Raw genomic sequence first — 25,925 nt, forward strand, 5'->3', positions numbered from 1 at the left:
TATTGAATCCAAGGGCAGGAAATTAACTACAACTATACCTCATTAGAAATAGATGTTCCGTGACCAACTATTTTCTGTAAACTCTACTTGTTATTTACTCATATTTCATGCATATGGGCAGTGTGGTAGCCAGCTTCATTTCCACATCATGACTTCTTAACTCAAGTAGTCACTACTGACTGATTCACTCTGTCAGTGGTTGTATTAGTTATCTATTGCTACATATTATATTCCTCCAATTTAAAACAGCAAACATTTATTGTCTCACTCATATATATATGAGTATAGCGGGGCCTACACTATCATCTGAAGGCTTATTTCGGGGAAGATCCACTTACAAGTTTACTCATGTGGTTTTTGACAGGATTCATTTCCTTGTGGACTATTGAAATGAGGACTTCAGTTCTTGGTTGGTTGTTGTTGACCAGTGTCCTTCCTCAGCTCCTGACCACGTGGATCTCTCCATAGGGCAGCTCACTTCCCTCAGAGCAAACCAGTATGAAAGAGTGCAATAGAAGACACACAAGACGGATACTTCAGTCTTTTTGAAACCTCATCTCTAAAGTGATGTCCCATATTCTAATCATTAGAAACAATTCAGTATGTCCAGCTTACACTCGAGGGGAGAGCATCACACAAGGACAGGAAGAGCAGGAGGTGCGATCACTTAGAAGGTGTCTCCCACAATGATCTCATTTCTACATCTTTAGGAAAGGACAATGATTTGGCCACTTTCTCTCCATAGTTTGTAGCCAATGGATTGGTTCTGTTGTTAGGTATCCACCTCTGTATCTAACAGCTGAGAACCTGGATAGGGCATTGTAAGGTAGCAGATTTCTTCAAGAAGAGCTATGCAAGACATAATGAATACCTTTTCCCACCCTAACGTAATTTTTGTTCCCTCTAACGTGTTTTTCTGAGCATAAACTAAAATAATGTTTGATTTTCTTTTTCAGAGCTGTAGTGCAAGTGCCCTACAGGCAAGATTGAAAGTAGCTGCACATGAAGCTGAGGAAGAATCTGATAATATTGCTGAAGATTTCTTGGAGGGAAAAACTGAAATAGATGATTTTCTCAGTAGCTTCATGGAAAAGAGAACAGTATGTAATATTCTTCCGTAAAGAATGCATGAAAGCATAATGTCGTATTACTTAAGTATACTCGTGGGTAGAAGAACACTAGCACAGTACTGAGCTAGATTTTTCAGTGCAATGAAAGAAAATTGAAGGGCCTCTTTTATAAATGATAGCACATCTTGCCATCACTTCAAACCTGCTTGTTGTATGTACACAAGCAGGTAAATCAAATAATAGTTCTGTTTTAGAAATGTTAGTGTATGTGTCATTCTGCAGGAAAGCTCCTAAGTCAACTTACATATACTCCTAATAGTGGTAATATAATAGCCTGTTTTACAGGTTGTTTAAAGAGTGAATAATCTATAGGAATAAAAAAAAATAAATATTGAAAATATTGAAAACATTCTGGAACAGTTTTTGTTTTGATAATATTTTCATTGTATTTTAGAAAACCAAAAAGGTCTCTTATAGTTTCTAGCCCTTTGGTAGAGTCCTGAATATTTATCTATTTTCTTTGAAACATTACATTTTAAAAATAACCTTTTGTGCTATATTTATATAATATTCTGTTAAGACAGGTAAGAACAGATTGTATTATCCTCATTTTCCACAAGAGAAAATTAAAGTTCAGGGATGTTAATGACTTGCCTATGGTTATAGCATTAGCAATGCATTGATTTCTCAGCCATTATTCTTTTGTATTATATGACAGTGGTTGGAAGCTTTTATTTGTTAATCTTCCTGGTTAACTAAAATAGAGGGATGATTTCCATATTTTTAAAACACATATATTTGCACTGATATAGTCAGCGAATTGATACATAGTATCATGGTTAATTTTACATTCTGAAAGTTTGTAGGCAAAAGCTATCTTCCAAACAAAATCAAAGGTTTTTTTTATCTTTTAAATTCTGAGGAATTATTAGCTATCTTATACACTAAAAACTTATTGAAATAATGTCAACAGATTGAAAGATTCTTATTTAGAATTCTATCATAATGTAAGAAGTAGTAGGCACATCTTTGGAGAAGTGACTTTTAATTAATTTATTTTTTAGATTTGCCACTGTAGAAGAGCCAAGGAAGAGAAACTTCAACAGGCAATAGCAATGCACAGCCAATTTCATGCTCCACTATAGGTAAATTGTTTTATTTCAGAAGATTTGAGTGTCAAAGTTACTGAAAAATGATTTTTTAATTGAAGTGTTCTTTGAAGTGCCTGTTCAGCTAGCTTTCAAGCATAATTCTGTCATTGTCACTGTTGTACTGTATTACACATGTTGAATACTTTAAATAGTAAACATAATAGGATATTAAATAAGCCTATAACCAGTAGAAATCTTTTTTTTCAGTGTCTGAAATGAAAGTTTCTTTCCCAACATTTGATAGCTACATATTTAGAAGTATAAGTTATAGTGAGTTCCTTTCTCTCAGCTGGTGTGTAGAGTGTAACATATCACTTAGTTGACATATTTCTCAATAGTGTCTTTCATCCTTTCTTCCTTTAAAATAAACTTCCAGTCTGTCTCTTTTCCATCTCAAACCAGGATTACTCCAATAATTTTCTTGCCTGTTCCTGACTGCTGGGGTTCTCCTTCCTGTACTGTACTGTCAGAATGATCTTCCTAAAATATCACTTCTGTGACATAGTGTCTCTGCTCCAGAATCTGTGAGCCCCTAGCAATGACAGTATCAGTGCCAAATTCCTATACATATATATTTTTAAATGTGTTTCTTTGGGGGTGGGAGTGGGGGGACAGTGCTTGGTCCGGGAATTGAACCCAGGTCTGCATGTAAGGCGAGCATTCTACTACTGAACCACCCATGCACCCCTAAACCTTTTTTTTAATTGTGAAATATAACATATATACAAAAAAGCAATAAATTCTAAGTACATTTTAACAAGTAGTTAGAGAACAGCTTTTAAAGTTTGGTTTGGGTTACAGTTCAGCAATTTTTCGTTTTTTCTTCTAGCTGCTCCAAGACACTGGAGACCAAAAGAAATATCAAATAATGATTCAGTAGTCATACTCATTTGTTAAATCCTATCTTCTCTGTTATATCCTTTCCCTTTTTTTTTTCTTTCCTGTGATAATAATATATGCAAAAAAAGCAATAAATTTCAAAGTATATCACAAGACTTAGTTGTAGAACAAGATTTAGAGTTTGGTATAGGTTACAATTCCACAATTTTAGGTTTTACTTCTAGCTGCTCTAAGCTCTGCCTGGTTTTAAGACTTCTATCAGGCCTATATTTCAGATCATTCTTTTTATTTTTCCATTTTCCCCTTATGTTCTCTTCCATGTCATGTTCTTTCTTCTACCCACTGTATCTTTGTTCCTATTTATACCTGATCCCAAGACATCCTTCCTGTTTCCCTTGTTTTGATTTGGTTGCAAGGACTAGTTCCCACCCAAACAAGCTTAAGTAAAAGCTGTTCTGTAACTGAATAGACATGGCAGATGTAATAGAGCTAAAACACAGGAAAATACAACTCACTTGTCTGAAATACTGAAAACATGAGTTAGAAACCATCAAAAACCAAAGCAGCTCCTCTTTCTCTCATCCTTTCTAAGGGTGCTGGTTTCTTATCTCTGTTCTTTTCGTTTCTGTCTCTCGCATTTGCCTTCTTGTGCTGTCTCTGCAGAAAGCTCTTCTGCTGCCCACACACCTAATTATATATCATCTGATAGTTCAGGCAACCAATGGAGACCGAAGAGAGTCTCTTGAGTTTCCACACAAATCTGCAGGAGAGAGACTGATTCACTATTGATGAGGTATCCATCCTGGCCTACTCAGTTTGGTCTGGAGATTGGTGCCATGTGATCACCTACCCACTCAACTGGGCTGTAGGAGTGGACTTTGAGAAAGGAGCTCGGGGGATTCCTTACAAAGGGAATGGGCTACAGGAAGAGAAGTGGCAGCTCAAACTCATCTGTCCCTTCTCTAAATCTACTTGAACTTGACATTAGGGCCAGCAGTGAATTGATTAATTTATTTTCCAAATATTTCAGGTCAGGATTGCATTTCCCACAACTTAAGAAAAAAGTAGATATGGAAAAATGCTTATTTCTTTGAACATACTAGAATCCTTTCCTCACCCCCATCCCCTTATAGTCAATTTATCTTCTTATAGGTAAACATTAAATGGAAGTTAGTGTGGAGATGAAAAATTATCATCTTAAATTAGATCTTAGAAGTTTTTTCTTTTCTTTTCTTTCCAGATTTTCCTGAAAACATGAGCTGCCAAGAGAGGAATGGGACAAAAAAACTAAGCACATGGTTTTATATGTATGATTTGCGAATTGGCATTTCAACACAGTGGCTGGATTCACAGACTGTATAAATTATGTACAAAACTGAAACTGATTCTGTACAGATTAGAATGATTGCAGTGATCTTTGCTTTGAAAAATTTTTCTGCACTCTTTGCACTAAAAATGTTTATTTATTGTTGCTAAAGCCTATCATATTTAAGTTCCAGTGCTGTTCCCTTCTTATCAGAGATTAAATATGTCACTTTAGCTTTTCGATATTTTATAAAGTTTACTTCATTCAAATTTGTATCTTTAATTTGAAATGTGTCTCCTTTCTTTATCAAAAATGGTTATTTAGATTTCTCCCATCAATTTTTTTGAAAAAAATTAGTTTTCAACTGTGAAAAGACCCTTATTTTTCACTTTTCTTCCTGAATCATAAAACTTTTAAAAGCAATTTGTTTTTAAATATTGATAGTGTCAGGAAACTCCAAACCTGCCAATGTGCCATGTCAAGAAAAATCAACTTTTAATAAGTACAATAAATCTAAAGGATAAACCAGCTGCTCTTAAATATTATATTATTGTTTTATTTTTTAAACTAAAGATGCATTTAATAAGCAATACAGATAAATATTTTATCTCATTAGAAAAAAATGCCTTTTTCTTAAATTAGTCTAACATAAACTTTCATGTTAATTTTTTATATATGTAAAATATCTAATGGGTTTGTAGTTAGATAAGGATATGCTATCAAGCTTCCTAATGTTAAAGTTAAAAACAACCTTTTTATTCAATAAATAGTTAATCTAGACACAAGAAAAACAATGAATTTTTTGTCTTTTACTGTGAGTTAGCTTTTTTAGGAGAAAAGCTATAGTGGTATATAAAATTAATATTTAATTTTTAGGTGATCCTAACTTTTTTAAATGAATATAATTGAATTTTCTATTTAACCTGTATTGTGTTTGGCAGTGTACTTCTAAACCACATCACAGAATGAAAGCATTTCAAGGAGAAAAATTTGAACTATATTACTGAGGCTTGGGAAAGTAATATCTAAAATCACAAAACAACTTAGAGCATACTTTTGTTTCAATTCCATACCAATATAAATGCCATTCCTGTCACCAGCATACAGTAGTGTGCCTTTTCTTCATTCTTCTGTTCTTCCTATATGGGTTTTTTGCAACAGAACTTTAGAAAAAGCAAATTTATTTTCTTAGACTTGAGAAATACTTAGTATTTAATCTGTGTTTGTGGAAGGTCAGATATTCATATGGACTATAAAAGATATAATGTTGGATAAGAAAACTTCCTGGCACTGTGCTAAGGGCAGGTTATTTAATCTCCAAAATGACCATATGAGGAAGGAAAAATTATTGTTTCTGGTGTATAGTTGAAATAAGTGAGGTGAAACTTAATGTTTCAAACTATCATCTTGTTTTCTGGTATTACACTGGCCATTGGAGCTTCAATTTTACCAGTATCAGAGCAATGGATGACCTAATAGTCCCAATTAAACAATCAGTTAGCTTTCTTAGGAAACAGGTATATCCCAAGGTAACAAATCAGCAGACCACACAGCAGGTGCAAAAAAAAATCATTAATGCATTTGATATAGCAATTCTATTAAACGCTTACCAAGAATAAGGAGAGATAATAAATTTTTGTGGAAATACTAAACAAAGGTGACTCAAACATGGCTTGGGCACCACTTTCTCATCTAAAAAAAAAAAGACATTTTCTTATTCAATAAATGTCTTTTACATAATTACATGAGTAATTTAGCTCAGTGTTTTTAATTTTTTAAACTTGGACTATCCCAGGTTCATTCATACACAGCTTGGTTTCTTCTGCCAAAATTAATTTAATAGATAAACTCTTCACAACCCATTCATTAAATAGAAGTGTTTAATTACCATCAGCTCTGCATTTAACAAATTATTAAATATCAAATTCGTATTTAACAAATTAAGAACAATATATTAGTCAAATATAGATTATGTCTGTCACCCAGAATGGAAAGAGTCTGCATTTGATTATGCCTGCATGAGTTCTGCTACTGCAACAGAAATTTTTTAAGTGACTATTTCTGTAATTTTATGGCTTTTTTTCTTCTTCAAATTGACCATATAGGAGAAGCAAAGCCAGAGAGAAAAAGAAATGCATGTCAAAGCAGAGATTTGATTTGATTTTACCATATAATAGAAGACTAGGTAAAAATCAGAATGATAGAGGAAAGCTTAGATATTATTAGACTATTCAGGTTGGAAGTTGATTGTGGGTAGAGATTTAAAGGCTCAGATCTCAAAATAGAAGACCATTCTAAACCAGAGAGATACATACTAAAGATCATCTGTTTCAAGCTTAGAAGAAATTTTTAGGGATACATTGACACTAGGGACTTTAGATTAGGATAGAAGTTGTTTGACAAGTTGAGTTTGATCATAATTTATATATGCTTAAGTTGAAGGAAGCTCAAACTCACTTTAAGGGAAGAAAGTAAAATTTCCCTAAAGTGCTCTTAAAAAATAAAAGTGTATTCCAAGGTTTCCCTCTCTTTTCTTCACCTTCTTTCATTCTAAAAAATTGTTCTATTCTTTATTTGCAGAATCATGATCAAAATTCCCCCCCACTTCTTATCAAATTTGTCTGAACACTAATAAATCACCTGAGCTCTAGAAATTACTAATCAGGAAATAATCTGCCTTGAGTCAATTTTACATTGGTTTATTCCCTATGTTTTAAACAAGTAGCTCTAAATAAAGCACTTCCTGATTGTTGATTTAAAATGAGACTGTAGAGTTAAGAGATCTTGCCTTGTTGGACGGGCCATGCTCCTTCAAGACCCTTTGAAATCACAGTTAAGTTTTAATACATGATAAATGTAACCTTTTATATAAATTTTGGTCATAGGCCAATTTATAAAGGCTAGACTAAATAAATATGCATTTTAATTTTAACGTCTTGTAAAAAGTTTGGGGTGACTGAATAAAGAGTTTATGGCTCTGATGTAGAACACATCACATTAAATAATTTTAAAATATCAAGTATTTATACTGTTTGCTTTTCAAAATAAATGCATATTCCTCTTTGGCATAGTTTACTGGGTCATTTATTTTATTTTTTATTTATTAGTGTTTATAGAAGTACTGTGCCAAATGTAAGAAATTAGTCATATTTTCAATATTAGGCAACAAAGTTCAAAGAGTCAGTAACTACAAGAATGGCATGAAATGATTTATGTTATAAAAATTTAAAGCCAATTCTTTATTTTAAGTGTTTATCCTTAACAAAATATTCCCTACTACCACAGTATACTGCAGAAAATGAATAAATATTCCTTGTGCATAAATGATTTTGGAACTGCACAGTAAAGAATGCTCAAAATATGTATTCTAAAAGAATTATACTTGCTTTATTTTTTACATTAACAGAGAACTTTTATATTACAGGTCTCTAATATATTAAAGTTATTATATTTTTAAATATGATGAACACTTACAATTATGCTAAATGGTTTCATTTATACATGTTGCTATACTCTGAATCTTTCATACTAGAGATTTCAGCATGTAGCTTTCTTGTCCTTTCTTTACATTGTTCCAGTTTAAGCAGAGTTTAATACATTCTCCTATAAAAAATCGTTCACATATTCAAAATAGTAATGTAGACTGTAAAAGCCAAATTTAATTTAATCCCTTTAAATTCTAAAATGTGCTAATATTTAAATAACATACAGCATGACTATTATTTCCCTTTAAATTCTAAAATGTGCTAATATTTAAATAACATACAGCATGAATATTATTTACCTCTGTTCAAACATGACAGTTCTTCCCCGCTAAGTTTCTTCTGATCAAACATTGATTTGCCCAGTAAAGTCGTTTCTGATCATAAGAGAGGGGAATGATTCTGCTTCAAATGTGCATGTTAGCAAAACATAAAAATTCATATCAGAACTAACTTTCAGCAGTCTATACACTGGATGTTACTAATGTTAATTAAGCCATATTAACCAATTACATAGCTTCTAAAATAATAGATAACAAAATACTAGTGGAACTAGTATCCCACTAGTTAAATAGATATGACCAAATTCTCTAGTTCTTAACAAGAATTTTCCTTCATTGAAACTTCACCCTACTGACTTTGCATTGTTATACTGCCCATTGGCCCACAATGGCTTGGTTGTGTAGTCTCAAGAATAATAATACAAAATTATTAATAAAGCTAATATCTAATTTCATATGTAAGAACCAGAGAGTGAATGTTATTTCAACTTTATTAAATATTAGATCCCTTTTAGAGGAAAAGCCAGTTAAAAGTCTTAGCATTTTTTTAAATGACACAACAAAAGACGACTCTGGAGATCTTTGACAAAATTATAATAACAAAGCAAAAAATAGATGGAAAAGGTAAAGTGATTATTAAACCTGAAACAGAAGCTTAAGCAACTACAAAGCTCCTCAATTACAGGAATATATCTGTTAACAAAAAAAAGACCATCTCAACAATGTGTGTTGTTTTTAGAAATACTGTCAAAGAGAGGAAAATAGTGGCAAATGTGTTCAAAAACACAAAATACACATCTGGAAGTGAAATAGGGAAGATTAAACATGATAAGGGGTAGGAGGGGAAGAGATCAGAGGTGCCCTTTGAGCAAATGACAAGGAAGATGTATATTTATAACCTCAAATGATGGTAGCAGTTATTACTCGAGTGAATAAAATTTTCACAGTCTAGAATGGGTTTCAAAATGGAGAATGATTTTTCTTATATTTGATAAATGGCTATTTCCTGTTCATCCACATCTAAAGGTACTCAGTGTTAGACATCTTATTCCTTTTCATAGCTACAATTTATAATTCCTGATGACACATACCATTTCTTTATATATTTTTTATTTTAAATCGCCACATTTCCTTATTTTTGGAAGCACTTCTTGCGTGGCTGTTCTGTTGGAACTTCAAGGAGAAGCTTCAGGCTGTGAGAAACACTGCTTCGTCGGAATCCCGGTCCTTGCCGCTGTCCTCGCTCGGCGGACACTCACCACCACTCGGGGACCGGCAGCTCAAGTCCTCCACGCCCGACTCTTGATCACTGTTGGCTGACAGGTCTGGGTCTGAGCTTTTCAAATTGTCCTGGGTTAGAATCAGAGCAGAATCTTCATCGCCTTGTGAAGGGCTCCTGGAGGGAAATGACTTCATATTCCCACTGTAATCCTGGGGAGTGTTGGCTGCACTGTTGTCTGAGGTAGAAAACCCTGAGGGTTTGCTGGGTTCACTTTGCTTAGTCTTGACCTTAGTGCGATTTAACTGGACTTTTTGAATTTTTTCCAGCCTCTAAAAAAGAAATAACAATTTCAAGGGAAAATCAAATAATTTATCTCTTTTTTTATATATCTAGGCCTCTGGGGTCTTAATGAACTTCCAGTTAGGTATTATGTTAAGAATGTGGTATTTAGAATGGGCTGGGTTCAAACTAGACTTTATAACCTTGGACAAAATAAGTCTTTGACTCTTGATTTTTCCATTTCTACTACAGGGATGGTAAGACCTGCCTTAGCATAGATTTTCTATAAAATGTAGACACAGGTAAAACACCTAGCAATTAATATTCTCCCTCCTTTCTGTATATAGTTAGGAGGAGTCCTATAGGGTTGTACATAATGATTTTCATCCTATGAACTCAAAAATATTGAAATTGAGGGATTTATTTTTCCCATCTAGGTTTTTTAATTGAGATATAATACACATACCATGCAATTCAGTCTTCTAAACTATACAATTCAGTGGGTTTTAGTATATTCACACGGTTGTAAAACCACCACTACTTTCTAATTCCCAAACATTTCATTACCCCGAAGAATAACCCCATACTCGTTGGCAGTCACTCCCCATTTTCTTCTCCCCACAGCCCCTGGCAACCACTAATCTACTTTCTGTATCTATAAATTTGTCTACCCTGGGTATTTCATATAAATAGAAAAATACGTAGCCTTTTACATCAGGCTTCTTTCACTTAGCATAATATTTTCAAGATTCATTCACATGTACTGTATATCCGAACATCATTCCTTTTTACAGCTAATTAATACTCCACTACATGGATGTACCACATTTTGTTTATCCATTCATCAGGTGACAGGCATTTGGGTTGTCAAAATACATTTTACTAGATGTCATCTTTCAGTACCAAAGGGGAGTGTTACAGGACCAAGTATTACATATTCATTCAAAAGGCATTCTACTAAACTACTGTGTGCAAAAGCACCATGCTGGACAGTTTGAGGAACAGAAATAAAAGCTGTAAAGAATTCAGAGTACCATAATAATGGGGAACACAAAAGGCAGAGTTCACATAACATAGTTTGGGAAAGCAAAAGCTTCTTAGAGGGTTGGGGTGGTATGGTTGGAAAGAAGAGATCAAAGTAAGTTCATGGAAGAAGCTTTTTAACAGGACTGTGAAGGAATAAAGCTTGGACATGCTGGTGATGGCTGCAGCATTGCTGGCAGAAGGGACAGTGAGAGGAAGACCACAAAGGTAGGAGTGCCTCAGGTGTATTCAAGAAATAGAAAACTTGAATGTGAGCAAAGGCAATACTGGAAAATAAAGTTGAAAAAGTGGGTTAAGCTGGGTTTGGGGAAGATCTTAAATGCCAGCATAAAAAAAAATTAACCTTGTTAAAAGGAAATAGAGCCAAAAGTTTTTCCTTAAGGTACTTTTAATTCATCCAAGTAATTTTTTTATTAGCAGTGTTTAAAAAAAAAAAGAAAAAGAATGCTGGAATAAGCTTACAGAACCCTGAGATTTTCATGAACCTTGCATGTCTTCAGGAAGAGTAAAACTAGCCCAGTGATGACATGAGTGCCCTCTGAATGGCCAAAGTTCAACCTTCTGCTGCAGATTCAAAACTCTAAAAACATGGCCTATGTCTCACCTCAGTCGCATGCATATGTGCTTTAATTCAAGGTCTTTCACATCAGGTGACATATTCCAGTCATCTGTGGGACTGTTTAAAGAATTTCTAGGCTTAGAATTTAGGCCTCAGAATTTTCGGTGAGGTGGTGATTCTGACACAGAGTTAAGAACTACTTCTCCAACAATGTTAAAGAATAATGACTCAATGGCAGAATGCTTGCCATCCGTGCAGGAAATACAGGGTCGATTCCCAGACCATGTATTACCACCACCCCCCACCACCCACCCCCCAAAAAGAAAAAAACATAATGATATAAGGCACAGCTTCCATACAGGTCTAAAGACTTTTTTGTTCGACCCACACAGATTCATAATGAAGTAACATTTATGCTTCGTTCTGAAGTTCTTGAAACCTGGGAAGATGGTTTATGAGAATAGTTTGAGATTAGCCCTGCTCCAAGGAAAAGTTAGAGAAGGGACAGGAGGGCAACTGAGGTGGTGATTTAGAAGTGCGGCTGACTTGGGAGAGCCTCCTGCACCACATGCAGCAGCCCTGGTTGCAGATGTCGAAGAACTGAGAGGCAGAAAGCTGGAGCCTGTTGCGGAGGCACAGAGCCATGGAGCCTGCGGGAGTGCACGGATGGGAGCGCGTGACTAGGAAATAAGCCAGGCTGCATTCCTTGGGTGCGCTACCCTCACTGGCACAGCCCCATGACTGGTGACTCACCCTACACCTCTCGCACCTGAACCCCCTCACCCACTCCCATTTCTCCGCTCCAGGTGCTGCCACCCCACCAGTCCCCAGTGCATGTACCTGCCCCCCACCACCACCCCAAGTGCAGCCCAACCCCCCTCTCCTACACCCCTCCGAGCACTACCTCCCCCTCCCTGTTCCCTGCAGGCTGTTGCCAGTGCATGAAGATTGCAGGCACTAACTTCCATACCTAGGCCACCCCCACCCACCCCCCATAGTGCCGCATAGCCTCACCCTGCCCTCCCTGAGCTCAGCGCATCCTTTTATGGCACCCCCAGGCCCATCCACTCACATCATTTGGCTCTGGGAAGGGCACTTTACACAGTCTTCGAACCACACATGCGCACAGCCCTCAGGCTTACTTCCCAGCTCTGAGAAAAGTGCCTACCTATACAGCCCGGTCACATCTGCTCCCAATCCTTGAGGGCATAATGCCAACCTGCTGCCACAGCTCTATGCATGCACATAAAGGGCCCCATGCCTTAGACCAGCGCACACCAGGGTTACGCCCCCCCAGATCAGTACACCTGCACAGCTACATCCTCCCTGGCCACTGGTGCCCACATTTGCAAGTATCAGCGTAACATCCCCAACCTGCACCCATACCTGCCCTGAAACAAATCACCATACTGAATGCTCCAACCTGTGCCCTGTTCCCTGCTGTACAACCATCCCGCAAACACAAGGCCTTAGACTACCGAAAGAAATCAACTCCCAAAGTAAATCAATCTAGATATTTACATGCGATAAAGACAGCAGAAGATGACTAAGCCTATCACAATGCAGAGAGATATAGCCTTGCCTAATGACCAAATTAAAACACCAGAGGACACACAGACGTTGGAACAACTAATCAAAGATGTTCATACAGGGCGGGCCGCGGTGGCTCAGCGGGCAAAGTGCTTGCCTGCTATGCCGGAGGACCTCGGTTCGATTCCCGGCCCCAGCCCATGTAACAAAAACGGAGAAACAGAATACAATAAAACAAGAAAATGTTTAAAAATGTTTCCCTTTCTTCCTTCCTTCCTTCCTTCTATCCTTCCTTCCTTCTCTCTGTCTTTCCTTTAAAAAAAAAAAAAAAAAAAAAGATGTTCATACAACTCTACTTAATAAGATAAGTGGGCTAGCAAATGACAGAAAGGAGATCAAGAAGACAGTAGAAGAGCACAAAGAGGGATTTGAAAGAATAAATAGAAAAACAGTGGAAATCACAGAGATTAAATACTCTGTTTAGCACATAAAAAACATACACCAGACTTGAAGAGACAGAAGAAAGAATAAGTGATATAGAGGAAGGATAATTGACTTCAAAGACTCAAAAGAGCAAATGGAAAAAAAAAAAAAAAAACGGAAAAAATTAATGGGAACTCAGGGAAATGATAGACAAAACAAAGCCCACAAATATAAGAACCATTGGTGTCCCAGAAAGAGACAGGAGTAAAGGGCTAGGAAGAGTAGTTGAGGATATGATGGGGGAAAACTTCCCAACCCTCATAAAGGATATAAATATACAAGTCAAAGAAGCCCAAAGAACTCCAAACAGAATAAATCCAAATAGGCTTTCCCCACATACATGCTAATGAGTCTATCAAATGTTGAGGAGAAGCAGAAAATCCTGAAAGCGGCAAAAGAAAAACAATCTACTACATACAAGGGAAATCAAATAAGACTGAGTTCAGACTACTCAACTAGCACCGTGGAGGCAAGAAGGCAGTAATATGATATATTCAAGATTCTGAAAGAGAAAGACTTCCAGCCAAGAATTCTGTACCCAGACAAATTGTCCTCCAAAATTGAGGGGGAGATTGAAGTTTTCACTGACAAAGAAGTCCTGAAAGGATTTGTCAGCAAGAGAATGGCCCTATAAGAAATACTAAAAGGAGTTCTCCCAGCTGAAAAAAAAGGCAGGAGAGGGAGGTCTGGAGGAGCGCACAGAATTGAAGAGTGCCACTAAAGGTAATTTAAATAATACAAAGAGAAAGAGGGAAAAGAATATACAGATCTGACAAATAAAATAAAAAAGATTAGATGGTGGAATCAAGAAATGCCTTTTCAGTAATAACTTTGAATGTTGACGGACTAAATTTACCAATTGGCAGAATGGATTAAGAAATTTAACCCAGCTATATGCTGCTTACAAGAGACTCATTTTAGACACAAGGATACAAATAGATTGAAAACAAAAGATTGGAAAAAGATTTTCCATGCAAGTTGTAACCAAAAGAAAGCTGGAGAAGCTGTACTAATATCGAACAAAATCGATTTTAAATGTAAAGACATCATAAGAGACAACGAAGGTTGTACAAAAAGAAACAATGTTGTGTTTAACGATGTGAGTGAGCACTTGGTGAGACAAAATAAGCCAGAAACAAAAAACAACAATGGTATGAGCATCTTTAGAAAATGCTTATAAGAAAACAGGGGCCTACATTGTAAGCTTTTAGAGGAGACACATTAAGTCTGGAGTGGTGATTATTATTTCTGGATTTTGAGAGGCTGTTTTATATATGTATATATAACCTGATATTTAGAGATAAAAATGAAGCCGAACAGGTTGGGGTTAAAGTAATTCAGAACCTAAGGTAAGGAAGATAGTGTCTATATTTTAGAACCACACATACTCTTTGAGACAAGTGGAAGAAAGGTTTATTTGACCTGGAACTGAAATTTTTCTGTAGTGCATAATCTAATTCAACCTATCTGTATAGCTCATTTGAACAAGTGAAACACAGGAAGCACAGAATAAGAAAGAGGTCCTTCAATCCTATATAGATTATTGTAAGGCCTGGAAACATCCTAGAATATATTAAGCAGATAATCAAAAAGTATTGGCAAAGTCCCCTGAGGGAGGGAGAAAGAATATGGAACTATTAAACCTTACCATCAGGGAATCCCCTGATACTGTGTCAAACTTTAGGCCATGCCCTTGATCATGAGGTTTACTCTTGTTAAGCTTATGTAGGTGGCAGAGAAGCTTAGACTACCTATAGGCATTCCTAAGAGTTACTTCTGGAGGACCTCTGCTGTTGTGTAGATGCAGCCTTAATCTCTCTAAGCCCAACTCTGCAAGTGAAATCACTGCCCTCCCCACTACATGGGACATGACATTCAGGGGTGAAAGTCTCCCTGGCGACGTGGGCAAAGACTCCCAGGGATGATTCCAAACCTGGCACCTTGGGATCAACAATTACATCCTGACCAAAAGGGGGAAAAGAAGTGTAATTAATAAAGTATCAGTGGCAGAGAGAGTTCAAATAGAGTCTAGAGGCTACTCTGGAGGTTGCTCTTACACAAGCTTCAGGTAGACCTTGCTACCTATCATAACCTGCCAAACTCCCAACCAGGACCATTCCAATCAGTCCTAAAGAACACCTAGGGCAATTTATAAGACTCCACAAGGGTTCCAGGCACTAGAGTAACTTGCCAGAAACCTACAACCTACAGATGGGTCCCTGGTCTGAAACCTAGCCCCGCCTCTCCAGAACATCAGATAGTTCCATCTTCCTACCTCATATTAGTGACAGACTCTTCCAATATCAAAAATTTAGAATTGCCATAGCCCAAACAACCCCAAAGAGAGGTATGGAAAGATCAAAGTTGATGGTGGAATTATACATAAAATATAGGACTTAACAAATGAATATGAATGCTGAATCATTAAATTGATATCTCTTTTAGTCTCCAGTGTTTTAGAGCAGCTAGAAGTAAAAACCTAAACTTGTGAAATTGTAACCCATGTCAAAGTCTGAAATATGTTCTACAACTAATTCTGGTGCTGTGCTTGGAAATTTATAGCTTTTTGGTATATATGTTATTGTTTTACAAAAAGAGAAGGAAAAAAAAGTCGACTGTGATGATAAAGAAGTATTCAAGCCCTCTAGCCTCCTATATTCTGGAGCAGCTAGAAGAAAAATATGAAAGGATCACATGGCATGGCCATGACAAACTCTGAGATCTATCCTGTAACCAGTTTTTGAAGAGTGCTTTGCTTTTTGCTTTGCACATATGTTATACTATATAATAAAAAAAGTTTTGGAAAAAAAAAGTTCTCAAAACCAGTAGTTAGCTTCACTTCCTGAACTTCTATCTACTTGACCCCATGATGCACTTGTGTTTGAAGTCCTAGACTTAAGATCTTAACCATTCTACATCTTGAAATGTTTTTTTTTTCTTGAAATATTAGGGAAAACCAGAAGAATTAGCTTCACCAGCTATCACTAAATACCCACTTATTCTGTTGGGAACTTTCTACCATAAGGTGCCATTTCCCCCAGGCCACCATTTCCAGGGGTGACATAGATAGACAGATTAGATAGATAGATGATAGATAGATAGATAGATAGATAGATAGATAGATAGATAGATAGATAGATAGATGATAGATAGATAGATAGATGGATGGATGACTGTCCACTTGGGCAAATGGGTAGACTTAGAACTTAACAGGTGATATTTTGCCAATCCTTGTTTAAATGTTCATCAATCTGAAAGTAAGGAAACTAGAAGCTCTTTTCCAGTCATACTATTGCTTTATGAGAGTATAGTGAAGAATCTTAACTTATTAACAATTTCCTAACCTTCATCCTAATATTTTTTTTAAACTACACATGATGTAAGAAAGGAAAAACAAAAGTTTCATGTTATTTAAAACATTGACTCTTGTGGTAGTTAGATTCCATTGTCAACTGGGCCAGGTGAATGTGCCTAGTTCTGTTGCTGTGGCCAGGAGCCAGTGCTACATGAACCTCATCTGTTGCTGATTACATATGCAGTGGCTAGGAGGCGTGCCTGCTGCAATGAATGATGTTTGACTTAATTGGCTGGTGCTTAAATGAGAGAGCTCAACGTAGCACAGCCCAAGCAGCTCAGCATACCTCATCTCAGCACTCACAGCTCAGCCCAGGCCTTTGGAGAAAGGAATCACCCCGGGGAAAGTTGTTGGAACCCAGAGGCCTGGAGAGAAGGCCAGCAGAGATCATCCTGTGCCTTCCCACATAAGAAAGAACCTCAGTTGAAAGTTAGCTGCCTTTCCTCTGAAGAACTAAGGAAATAAATCCCCTTTCATTAAAAGCCAATCCATCTCTGGTGTGTTGCATTCCAGCAGCTAGCAAACTAGAACAACCCTCAATTTAGAATTCAGTCCAGACAATAGGAATTTATCGCCAGTTCTTGAGCAAGTGAATGACATGATAGGGTTTAAGAAGATAAGTGAAGCACAGTGAAGCAAAGAATCCATGTAGGTTGTGGTTTTCAGGTAAACTAGGGTGATATCACTGGAAATAAAATTATATAATTAGGATAAACATCTTAAGTATATTATAACCTCCCTGGCCAAGTACGGGGAAGTTATTAAAGCTAAAAAGCATATCATTTATAGACAACCTCAGCTATTATCATCTACAGCTTAATACCTTTACATAATCTTTTTTTCAAGTAGAGGAAATACGTTTTTACTTCAAGTATATATATCTGCTCGTGTTCTTCCATTTTGAATCCGATTTTTGTTCATGCATTCTCCAGTAAGAATTCATTAATTGATTACCATCAAATAACAGTAACAACAGAAATACAGACCAATATAGAAACAGCCAACTGGTTCAACAAACCGTGGTAGGGAGCAACAAACGAGCTGTCTGAAATATATTAAATGCCTAGGTTTGGGCTTCAGTTACCTGGATGCCTACCTATGCTTCAGGTTGTCCACCGGCTTAAAATACGAAATGGCTATGTGGCCACATTTCACTTGCCCAAAATCATGAGAGGTCTTCATGGAGTGGTGTCCTTCAAGTAATAAGCACAGAAAACAGATTAACAATAGCAAATGTCTTACTTGTTCTAGGGCCTCTAGTTCTTCCTCCAGCTGCTGAGTTTCCTCCTTCACGGCTATAAGATAATCTGTAACGGATTGTCGTGGCTGCAACCCCTTTTCGAAGCGGTTATACATTCCACTCCAAAACCTGGAAAGGATTGCAGAACTTCATATGACGCCACCATTTTACAATCTGTAAATTTCACATTCTCACTCAGGATCTCAAAGTATCTTTGATACTAAATAATAAGTAAATAATAGCCAAATGCAAATGACACTCCCAAAGAAGTCAAATGACACTCCCAAAGAAGTCACTCAACGTAATCATTTCATGTTGATGTTTTTCTTTTCTTGGGCCAATAAACTTCTTTTAGGGAGAGTAAATTCATGAAAAGTGTACTTGTATATTTGCTATTGAATTAAAAGGGACATAAATTTTTTTTTTTAAAAAGCACAATCGAAAATTTTTCTAAAATAGACTGAAGTTATACCGTTTTTTGTATTTGTTTAAGAAAATGACTCAATTTTGAAGTAAACTTGGGGAATGAGGGATTGTATTAACACTTAGAATCTTTCAGTTCCAAAGGGAGTCCATGAAACTCAAAGTTTTTAGCTTTTTTTTTCCATCAAAACCACAAAAGGTGACATCTGCATTTATAATAAATCTGCCTGTTATTTTATCAAACACAATAAAGCATGCTGGAATTCAAATGCGAACAAATGGCATTATCACAGAGATAATAATTCTTAAGTCCTTAGCTAATCCTTGATCCACTTTTTAAATGATTTAGAAAACTTTGAGGGCAGTCTCTCAATGTCATTTACTGTTTTGCCTCAACTCTTTTAACAGTGCTTGAGCCTCAATAAGTTTTGTTGATTGGCTATTAATAACAAATTATTTGCAATAGAGTTGATAGCAGTGTCTCAACAGCTCTCAAAACCGCAGTATTATACATGCAATGGGGGCATATTTTTTTTTTTTTTTGCACAGCAAAATTAATGAACTCCCACAAAATTCTGGGAAATAAGATTGAAATAACAAAAAACATATAGAGAAATAAAAACTATAAGCAAAGAAAAGTGCCTGAGCATGTGGTGGGGTATGTGTTTTGCAGTGAGTGAAGAAATGTGCTTATTTATTTCTGAATAAATTCTCAGTTTATTCTCTGTGAGTCTGTCCTTTAACGGACTTCTGAGCCGTATTTGTGTATCAATCAACAAGCCTAGAGAAGAAGTCAAACAAGAAAATAAAACATACATACCTAGTAGAATCTGTAAGATGCCACCCTGCCCTCCTCATCCCAATATATTCTAATTTAAAATAATTTCCACAAGGGCATATCCACCAGGACTCGATTCAGTGGAGACAAAGAGGTAAGTTATGTCAAAATTTTCTACCTACACTCACAATTCCACGTTTAATTTAAAAGGTACCTGGTTTATCCAGACTTCTCCCTTCCTTTCTTTCCTCTTTTTAGTTTTTTTAAATAAATTGATATTATTCTTATAAAACATTCATTAAATTCTGAAAAGAATTCCACATATGGGACAGACACTTTCACATCATTGTTTGATGTGTGTAGCCAAGTTTACTATGCCACATTGGTCAGCACGCTAACTTTCCTACCTACCAAATGATTCCGTTACTAAATGGGAAAACCCATGGAAGCCACTAAGAAGAATCAACACACACAAAGCCATAATCTGTTTACTAGACATATAACTATATTCAAATAGATAACTTCCTTTATAAAATGATTTAAAGAATAGCAATTAAGTAAAATTTACCTACTGTACTCCGTTTATGACTCAGTGTATGGTTTCAGTATTTAAATCCGTGTAAGCTGATAAAAGCTGCCCTGGTTTGTTGCTTATCTAAAGAGTTTATTTGAGCCATAATCTCGTTACTTGGCACTGAGATTTAGTAGCATGATTCCCTCTGCATCTAGTACCTAATATTTGAAACAACTATTAAGGAGAGTCAGAGAAGAGAAAAGAAGAGAAGGGAAGAAATAGTAAGGGATACCCACTAGCAAAAAGAACAAAAAACTACCTAATCAGATGTTCTACATTCCTCTTCTAAAACATTTTGTGTCCCCCCCCCCGCAAGTCCTTGAAATTCAATCCTGCATACATGTCTACCTCCAAAATATTGAGCAGAGAGAGAATCTAAATTCATAACCACACCCAGGAAGGTACTGGAAGTTTACATACTTGTACATGAAGCTGCACGGCACTGCGGGGAGACAAAGGGCTCCCTGGGTCTGACTGTGATCCGCTCGAAACAGTGGATTCATGTAGTCAGCCCGATTTTTCCACAGGTGAGCCCATAAAGAGTACGTTCTCTCTTGAATTCTGTTATAAAGAGAATAGTCTATCACAATTCTTGCAAATCAAACATATGTAATATGAAAGCTGGAAAGGAACCAGAAATTGCTATCTGAATAGCAGGTGGCCCTGTTCTGTTGCAAGGACATCTCTGTCCATCTCTGTCTCCAGCTTCATGCTATTGCAGAAGAGTATGGTAATAGTTTCAGGTCCTCTGTCTGTAGTGACCTTGACAAGTTGTTTAATTCCTCTCTGAAAGTAAAATAAGGCTGCTCTGCAGTTTTCGTTTTTGTTCTTTCCCCCAATGGCTACTGAACATCTATTATTTGCCAGGTATTCTTCTAAACATGTTTGGTCTCATTTAATCCTCAGTGAATTCCTATAAGACATGACCATTTTACAGATGAGAAAACTGAGGCATGGAGAGGCCAGGTGGTCTCCCAAGGTCACACAGTTAGTGAGTGGAAGATCAAGGTTCAAGCCCAACCAGATACCATTAGAATTGGCTGATCTAGCACCACAAACCTCAGTAAATAGCTGAGTGTAAAAACTGCAACCTGCTACATTTAAATCATCTCCTTTTATCAGGAACCCCTCTTGAAGTTCCCTGGAGGAAATGTAAACTAGCATCCACTAGAAAAAACAAGTGTCCTTTGTCCAACTCAGATAATATAAAACAGAGTCTATTTTACTTGAACTGATAGTCTCCAAAATTAAATCTGATATTATATACACCACAGCTGAAATCATTTCATTTTATGGAAATGTCCTCTCATTTGCACTTCATAAATCACTTTGCTTTTGTTAAGTTATTGACTTTATAATTTACTTTAAAGTCAACATTTTATCTGTTTTTCCCCTCTGGATAAAAGCAATAAAACTTGAAACTGAACAGAGGCTTGAGTTTCAAGTTTGCTTTCCCAGTTACATTTATAATTTTTATTATGAGAGCATATCCATCAAATATACCTAAATTTTTTTGTTTTAAATGCAAAAATCATTCTCTGATTCTGGGAAATTTCCCTTAATTATCAATGTGTCATTTCTACCAACCTACCTATGGATATAAGGCAGAAATTGAGAAGTGAGAGGGGAGTAGAAACTGGACATATCTTTGTCAGACTGTGACATTTAAGTAATTTATGAAATGATGCCAGGAAAAAGAAAAGAATACTAATCTGTTAATATAGATGTGACTAAATCAAATACTCTTTTCAAAATTAAGGAAGGCCATCTAAAATTCTCAACTGCCAAAATTCTTAGATAAAATTTAGACATCAAAACACTTACTTGAGTTCTTGTCTCTCCTTTTGGCTGTTACACAGGAAGTTTCCAAACTGGCAGGAATAAATATGATGTTGAATGTGAATCAGAAATCTCTCATTGAACTCAAAGGCACAGGGAAATTGTTCCATTAACTGCCAGACACACTCAATGAACTGGTCGATAACTGGAGAGATTTCTTTTGGGTCACCATCTAAATTGCCATATCTACAAAACAAGGTATTAGAGACATTTTAGGGCAATTTTTTTTATTAAGAAAGCTATAAATGGAAAAACAATCATAAGAAAAATCCTAATTTCTAAATAAATCTTATAAACTCAGAAAGAAGTGAGAAAAAAAGAACTATTTAAATTCCAATTTCAGGAGAATCCTTCCCTTGATGGACATTTTGGACATTTTCATGACCTTAGAACTGTAAATTTGTAACCTAATAAATCCCCCTTTTTAAAACCATTTCTGGTGTATTGCATTCTGGCAACTTTAGTAGACCAAAACAGGGAGAGTGCCCCATTTCACAGATGAGAGCCCAAAGCTCAGAGGGGACAGATGCCCAAAGCTTCACATCTAGCAAATGCCACAGCCTGGATTTAAAGTCAGATGAGTCTGCCTCCAAAGCCTGGGACACTGTCCTACATTATCTCTCCAGAGACATCCAGGATAAGCTTCACCTGAGGCACAAATGCTTTAGGACCAACCCACTTGAACCCCCATTGTGAAAAATCAAAGAGGAACTGTTCTACAAACATTTCACAACTTGTAACTTAAAGCAAATGTTGCTTCATACTCAATATGCATTTCCAATATGGAATAATTTAGGAAATCAATTGTGTATAGTAGGAGGAAGGGAGAGCCCATCCTTTCTGGGTCAATTAATGAAAAAGCCTTCTCCATCTTTCCAGGAACAATTTAATATTAGCTCAGTTCTGTCCAACTAATATCAAGTACAGTCAGAGTTAGAATGTCATGTTTCTGTAATTTAATGTATACAGCAAACACTATTGAACTTTCTGAATAAGATATACAAGTAAGAACCCTTTTAAAAAGAATGCTATTTTCTCAGACACTCAGTTGGAGACTTTAGAAACAGATTATTTTTATTTTGAACGTTCAAAACAACAGATTCAAAAAAAAATCCTTACCTGTGATTAAACTTATGACCAAAGGAAATCCAGTCCTTTTCAACTAATACCTACACAAGAAAGAATATAATTATCATGGAGAGAAGCAAACAAGGAAAAATAACAGACCACAACCAATAAATCTGAAGGACTGAGATGTACTCAGAGCAGAAGTCACTCTTTCAAGGTTACCTGCAATGAATGGGTGGGCAATATCCACCAAGAAAGATACATGTTCAAAGGGCAAACATGGCGGTCACCCATATGAAAACTCAGCGGGTGCAGATGCATAGCCACACACGTACACATTGCTTCCTATTCGATCTCATTTAATTGGGGGACAGGATTATCACTCTCATTTTACAGAAGGGGAACCTGAAGCAAAGACTTAAGATCTTGTTATGAGGAAGTGCTGGGTGCCACCTCCTCACCTGGCTCTTTTAAACTCCAAAGCCACCTCCTAACCACCTTATGATGTTGCCTCTTGGTATAATATAAAATATGACCTTTCCTATAAGAAACAATTAGACAGGAATGTTTTCCAATGATATTTACTACACATTAGAAGACTCCTAATGATGGGGAAGGGGATGTATTAGAAGTTTCACCCCTGCTTTGGAATCAGGGTTAACACGAGTTTATAATCTCAGTCTGATTTTAAATCTAATATCATAGAATAGAACCATCATCATCGCACATGCTCTAAAATAGCCAGGGGGTTCTGTTTTTAAAAATATAGAGAGTAGGGGTGCACGGGTAGTTAAGTGGTTAGAATGGTTGCCTTCCATGTGGGAGACCTGGATTTGATTCCCAGACCATGCACCAAAAAAAAAAAAAAAAAAAATAGAGTTGGTGAAGTGAGTCCTTGACAACTCTAGAGGCTTTCCTTGTGAGTTGTATGCTCAGTGGGGCAGGATGAGAATGAGTGAGGGGTGGGAAAAGATGGTAATACAGATAGGCACAAGGCTCAGGCAGAAACAGTGACTGGAGCCCCATGTCCATATGCGACTGGAGGCCCTTCCCTTCTCCAGCTGTCACTAGAGAAATCCAGCCCTCCCGCCCTCAGTTCAGGACAGGGACAGGAAACACACGAGTGTCACTCTGCCGTCTCAATGCTGTCCCAGAGAATGGGAAGTTCTCTGATGTGTCCAAAAGAAGAAAGAAAAAGAAGGACAATGAAAAAATCCACAAAAGGAAACCTGCCTCTTCTTATTTCAGATGTCAGTTGGTGTTACTGATGAAGGAAAAGACCTGGCAGTGCATCCATCCCATTAGGCTCATCTGGAAGCTTCTATCACTAGTCTGATTCAGGACCCACTAATGTACTTTCTACCAAGAGGCAGGAACCCGGTCATGTTCCAGGTACTAGGAAGTCCCCACAGTTATTTTAAGACAATTGGAGCAGCTTAGCTGCAGCTCTGCTAACCCAGCTGTGATGGTTAGATTCTGGTGTCCACTTGGCCAAGTGATGATGTCCAGTTGTCCGGTCAGGCGAGCACTGGCCTGATCATTGCTGCAAGGATAGTTAGTGGCTAGTTGATCAACCAGAAGGCTGGTGTATTAAATCACCAGTCAGTTGATTGCATCTGTGGCTGATTACATCTGCGATTAACTAAAGCGTGCCTCCCTCAATGAGATAACCCAATTAGCTGAAGACTTTTAAGGAAGAAAAGAGACCCTTTCACTGCTTCTTCAGCCAGTGAGCTTCTCCTGTGGAGTTTGTCCAGACCCTTCATCAGAACCGCCAACCTCACAGCCTGCCCTATGGATTTTGGACTCTTTCATTCCCACAGTTGCATGAGACACCTTTACAAATCTCATATTTACAGATTTCTCCTGTTGGTTCTGTTTCTCTAGAGAACCCTGAATAATACACCAGGTAACTGCACAAATACTCTACAGTGTGTCTTAAATGTCTAAATGGAAGCAACATGTCAGGTTTTGATACACACCCAAAAGGTGCAAACGCTAGGAGAGGATGCACCTATGTACCCCTTCAGGAAAGAACAAAACTACTGTGAAATTTTCCGTTTCTCATCCAAAGTTGTGAAGGACTACATAAAAAACAAAAAAGGAAAGTAAAATCAGTGTTTCCTCCCAAGGTCTCTTTATATACACAATACAGGAAAATTTTGCTCCAGGTATTTTTTCTGAAAAGTGTTTTCTCTTGTACATTCCCACACTCTCAACTTAAGCTAGAAATATTTATGAGCTAACAATGTACAATATTTTACCAACTTCTGAGTATAGTTTATATTGGCCCCAAATTTCACATTTAATAGTGTTAATGTGAATTATCTTCAACACTCCAGAAACTGACCTCTTTACTCTGAGCCTAGGTCATGTTTTGCTGTTTAATTATCCCTGTCGATCATCATCTAAGAGAAAAATAATATTGATGGCCAAAAGGGAGAAGAGAGAAATGAGACAAAATAAAGTTTCAGTGACTGAGAGATTTCAAACAGTCAAGAGGTTATCCTGCAGGTTATTTCTTATGCACTATATAGATATCCCTTTTTGGTTTATGGTGCACTGGAGTAGCTGTGTTCCACTACCTTGATTCTTTTTTATTTTATTTTTATTCATTTTAATTTAATTTTATTTTTTTACCTTGATTCCTGAAGACGATTAAAGCTATAACGTTTACAATGTGACTGTGTCATTGTGAACACCTGGTGTCTGATGCTTCTTTTATCCAGGGTATGGACAGGTAGGTGAGGAAAAAAAAGGATTAAAAAATAAATAATAGAGGGGGTAAGGGGTAAAATAAAATAGGTAGTTTGAAATACCAGTGGTCAATGACAGGGAGGAATGAGGGGTATGGAATATAAGAGTTTTTTTATTTCTTTTTCTGGAGTGATACAAATGCTCTAAAAATGATCACGGTGAAGAATACACAACTATGTGATGACATTGTGAGCTATTGTGTGTTTACCATGTATGGACTGTACGTGTGTGAAGATCTGTCAAAACAAATTTTTTTTTTAAATAAAAAATAATAACATGGATGGGAGAAAAAAAATAGCTGTCAATCTGTGCCCAAAGAGAGGTGCCCTCCTGATGAGGGCAGCGCCTCGGGGAGTCACCCTGCCACACTCACCGTGAAGCCCTGCAGAGTCCGGTAGTACGGGTCCAACAGAAGGCTGGCCACCGAGCACACCTGGGCAGTCCTGTCCCAGCCGTCGGAGCAGTGAACCAGCACACTTGCCCCTTCCTCTGAAACTGCCTGCAAAAACAAGTGGGAAGCATCACAAAGGATGGCTGTGAAGAGGCAAATATCTCTCATCACAACTGGGTTTGGTCTCATACTTACAGACAGAAGCAGGAGAGAAAACAATAATAACTCTTCATTCACTTATTTCGTGTTCCAG

The 25,925-nt window shown here is 36.9% G+C and overlaps 2 protein-coding genes across 2 annotated transcripts in view; one reads left to right on the forward strand and one right to left on the reverse strand.

The window, feature by feature from the left end:
• Positions 1-7,983, forward strand: part of VPS37A (VPS37A subunit of ESCRT-I) — a 63,742-nt gene extending 55,759 nt beyond the window's left edge. The window contains exons 10-12 of the mRNA XM_077144380.1: positions 957-1,100; positions 2,135-2,215; positions 4,302-7,983. Coding sequence (XP_077000495.1) covers positions 957-1,100; positions 2,135-2,215 — 225 coding nt within the window. The 3' untranslated portion in view covers positions 4,302-7,983. The remainder of the gene's footprint in view (positions 1-956; positions 1,101-2,134; positions 2,216-4,301) is intronic.
• Positions 7,984-8,826: 843 nt separating this feature from the next.
• The window catches only part of MTMR7 (myotubularin related protein 7), a 109,290-nt gene continuing 92,191 nt past the window's right edge, over positions 8,827-25,925 (reverse strand). The window contains exons 9-14 of the mRNA XM_077144379.1: positions 25,655-25,780; positions 22,576-22,625; positions 21,442-21,642; positions 20,038-20,178; positions 17,845-17,971; positions 8,827-9,681 (exon numbers count right to left, since the gene is read on the reverse strand). Of these exons, the coding sequence (XP_077000494.1) occupies positions 9,319-9,681; positions 17,845-17,971; positions 20,038-20,178; positions 21,442-21,642; positions 22,576-22,625; positions 25,655-25,780 (1,008 nt within the window). The 3' untranslated portion in view covers positions 8,827-9,318. The remainder of the gene's footprint in view (positions 9,682-17,844; positions 17,972-20,037; positions 20,179-21,441; positions 21,643-22,575; positions 22,626-25,654; positions 25,781-25,925) is intronic.

Source organism: Tamandua tetradactyla, chromosome 26 (assembly GCF_023851605.1).
Source record: "Tamandua tetradactyla isolate mTamTet1 chromosome 26, mTamTet1.pri, whole genome shotgun sequence".
In the NCBI taxonomy this organism is placed as follows: Eukaryota; Metazoa; Chordata; class Mammalia; order Pilosa; family Myrmecophagidae; genus Tamandua; species Tamandua tetradactyla.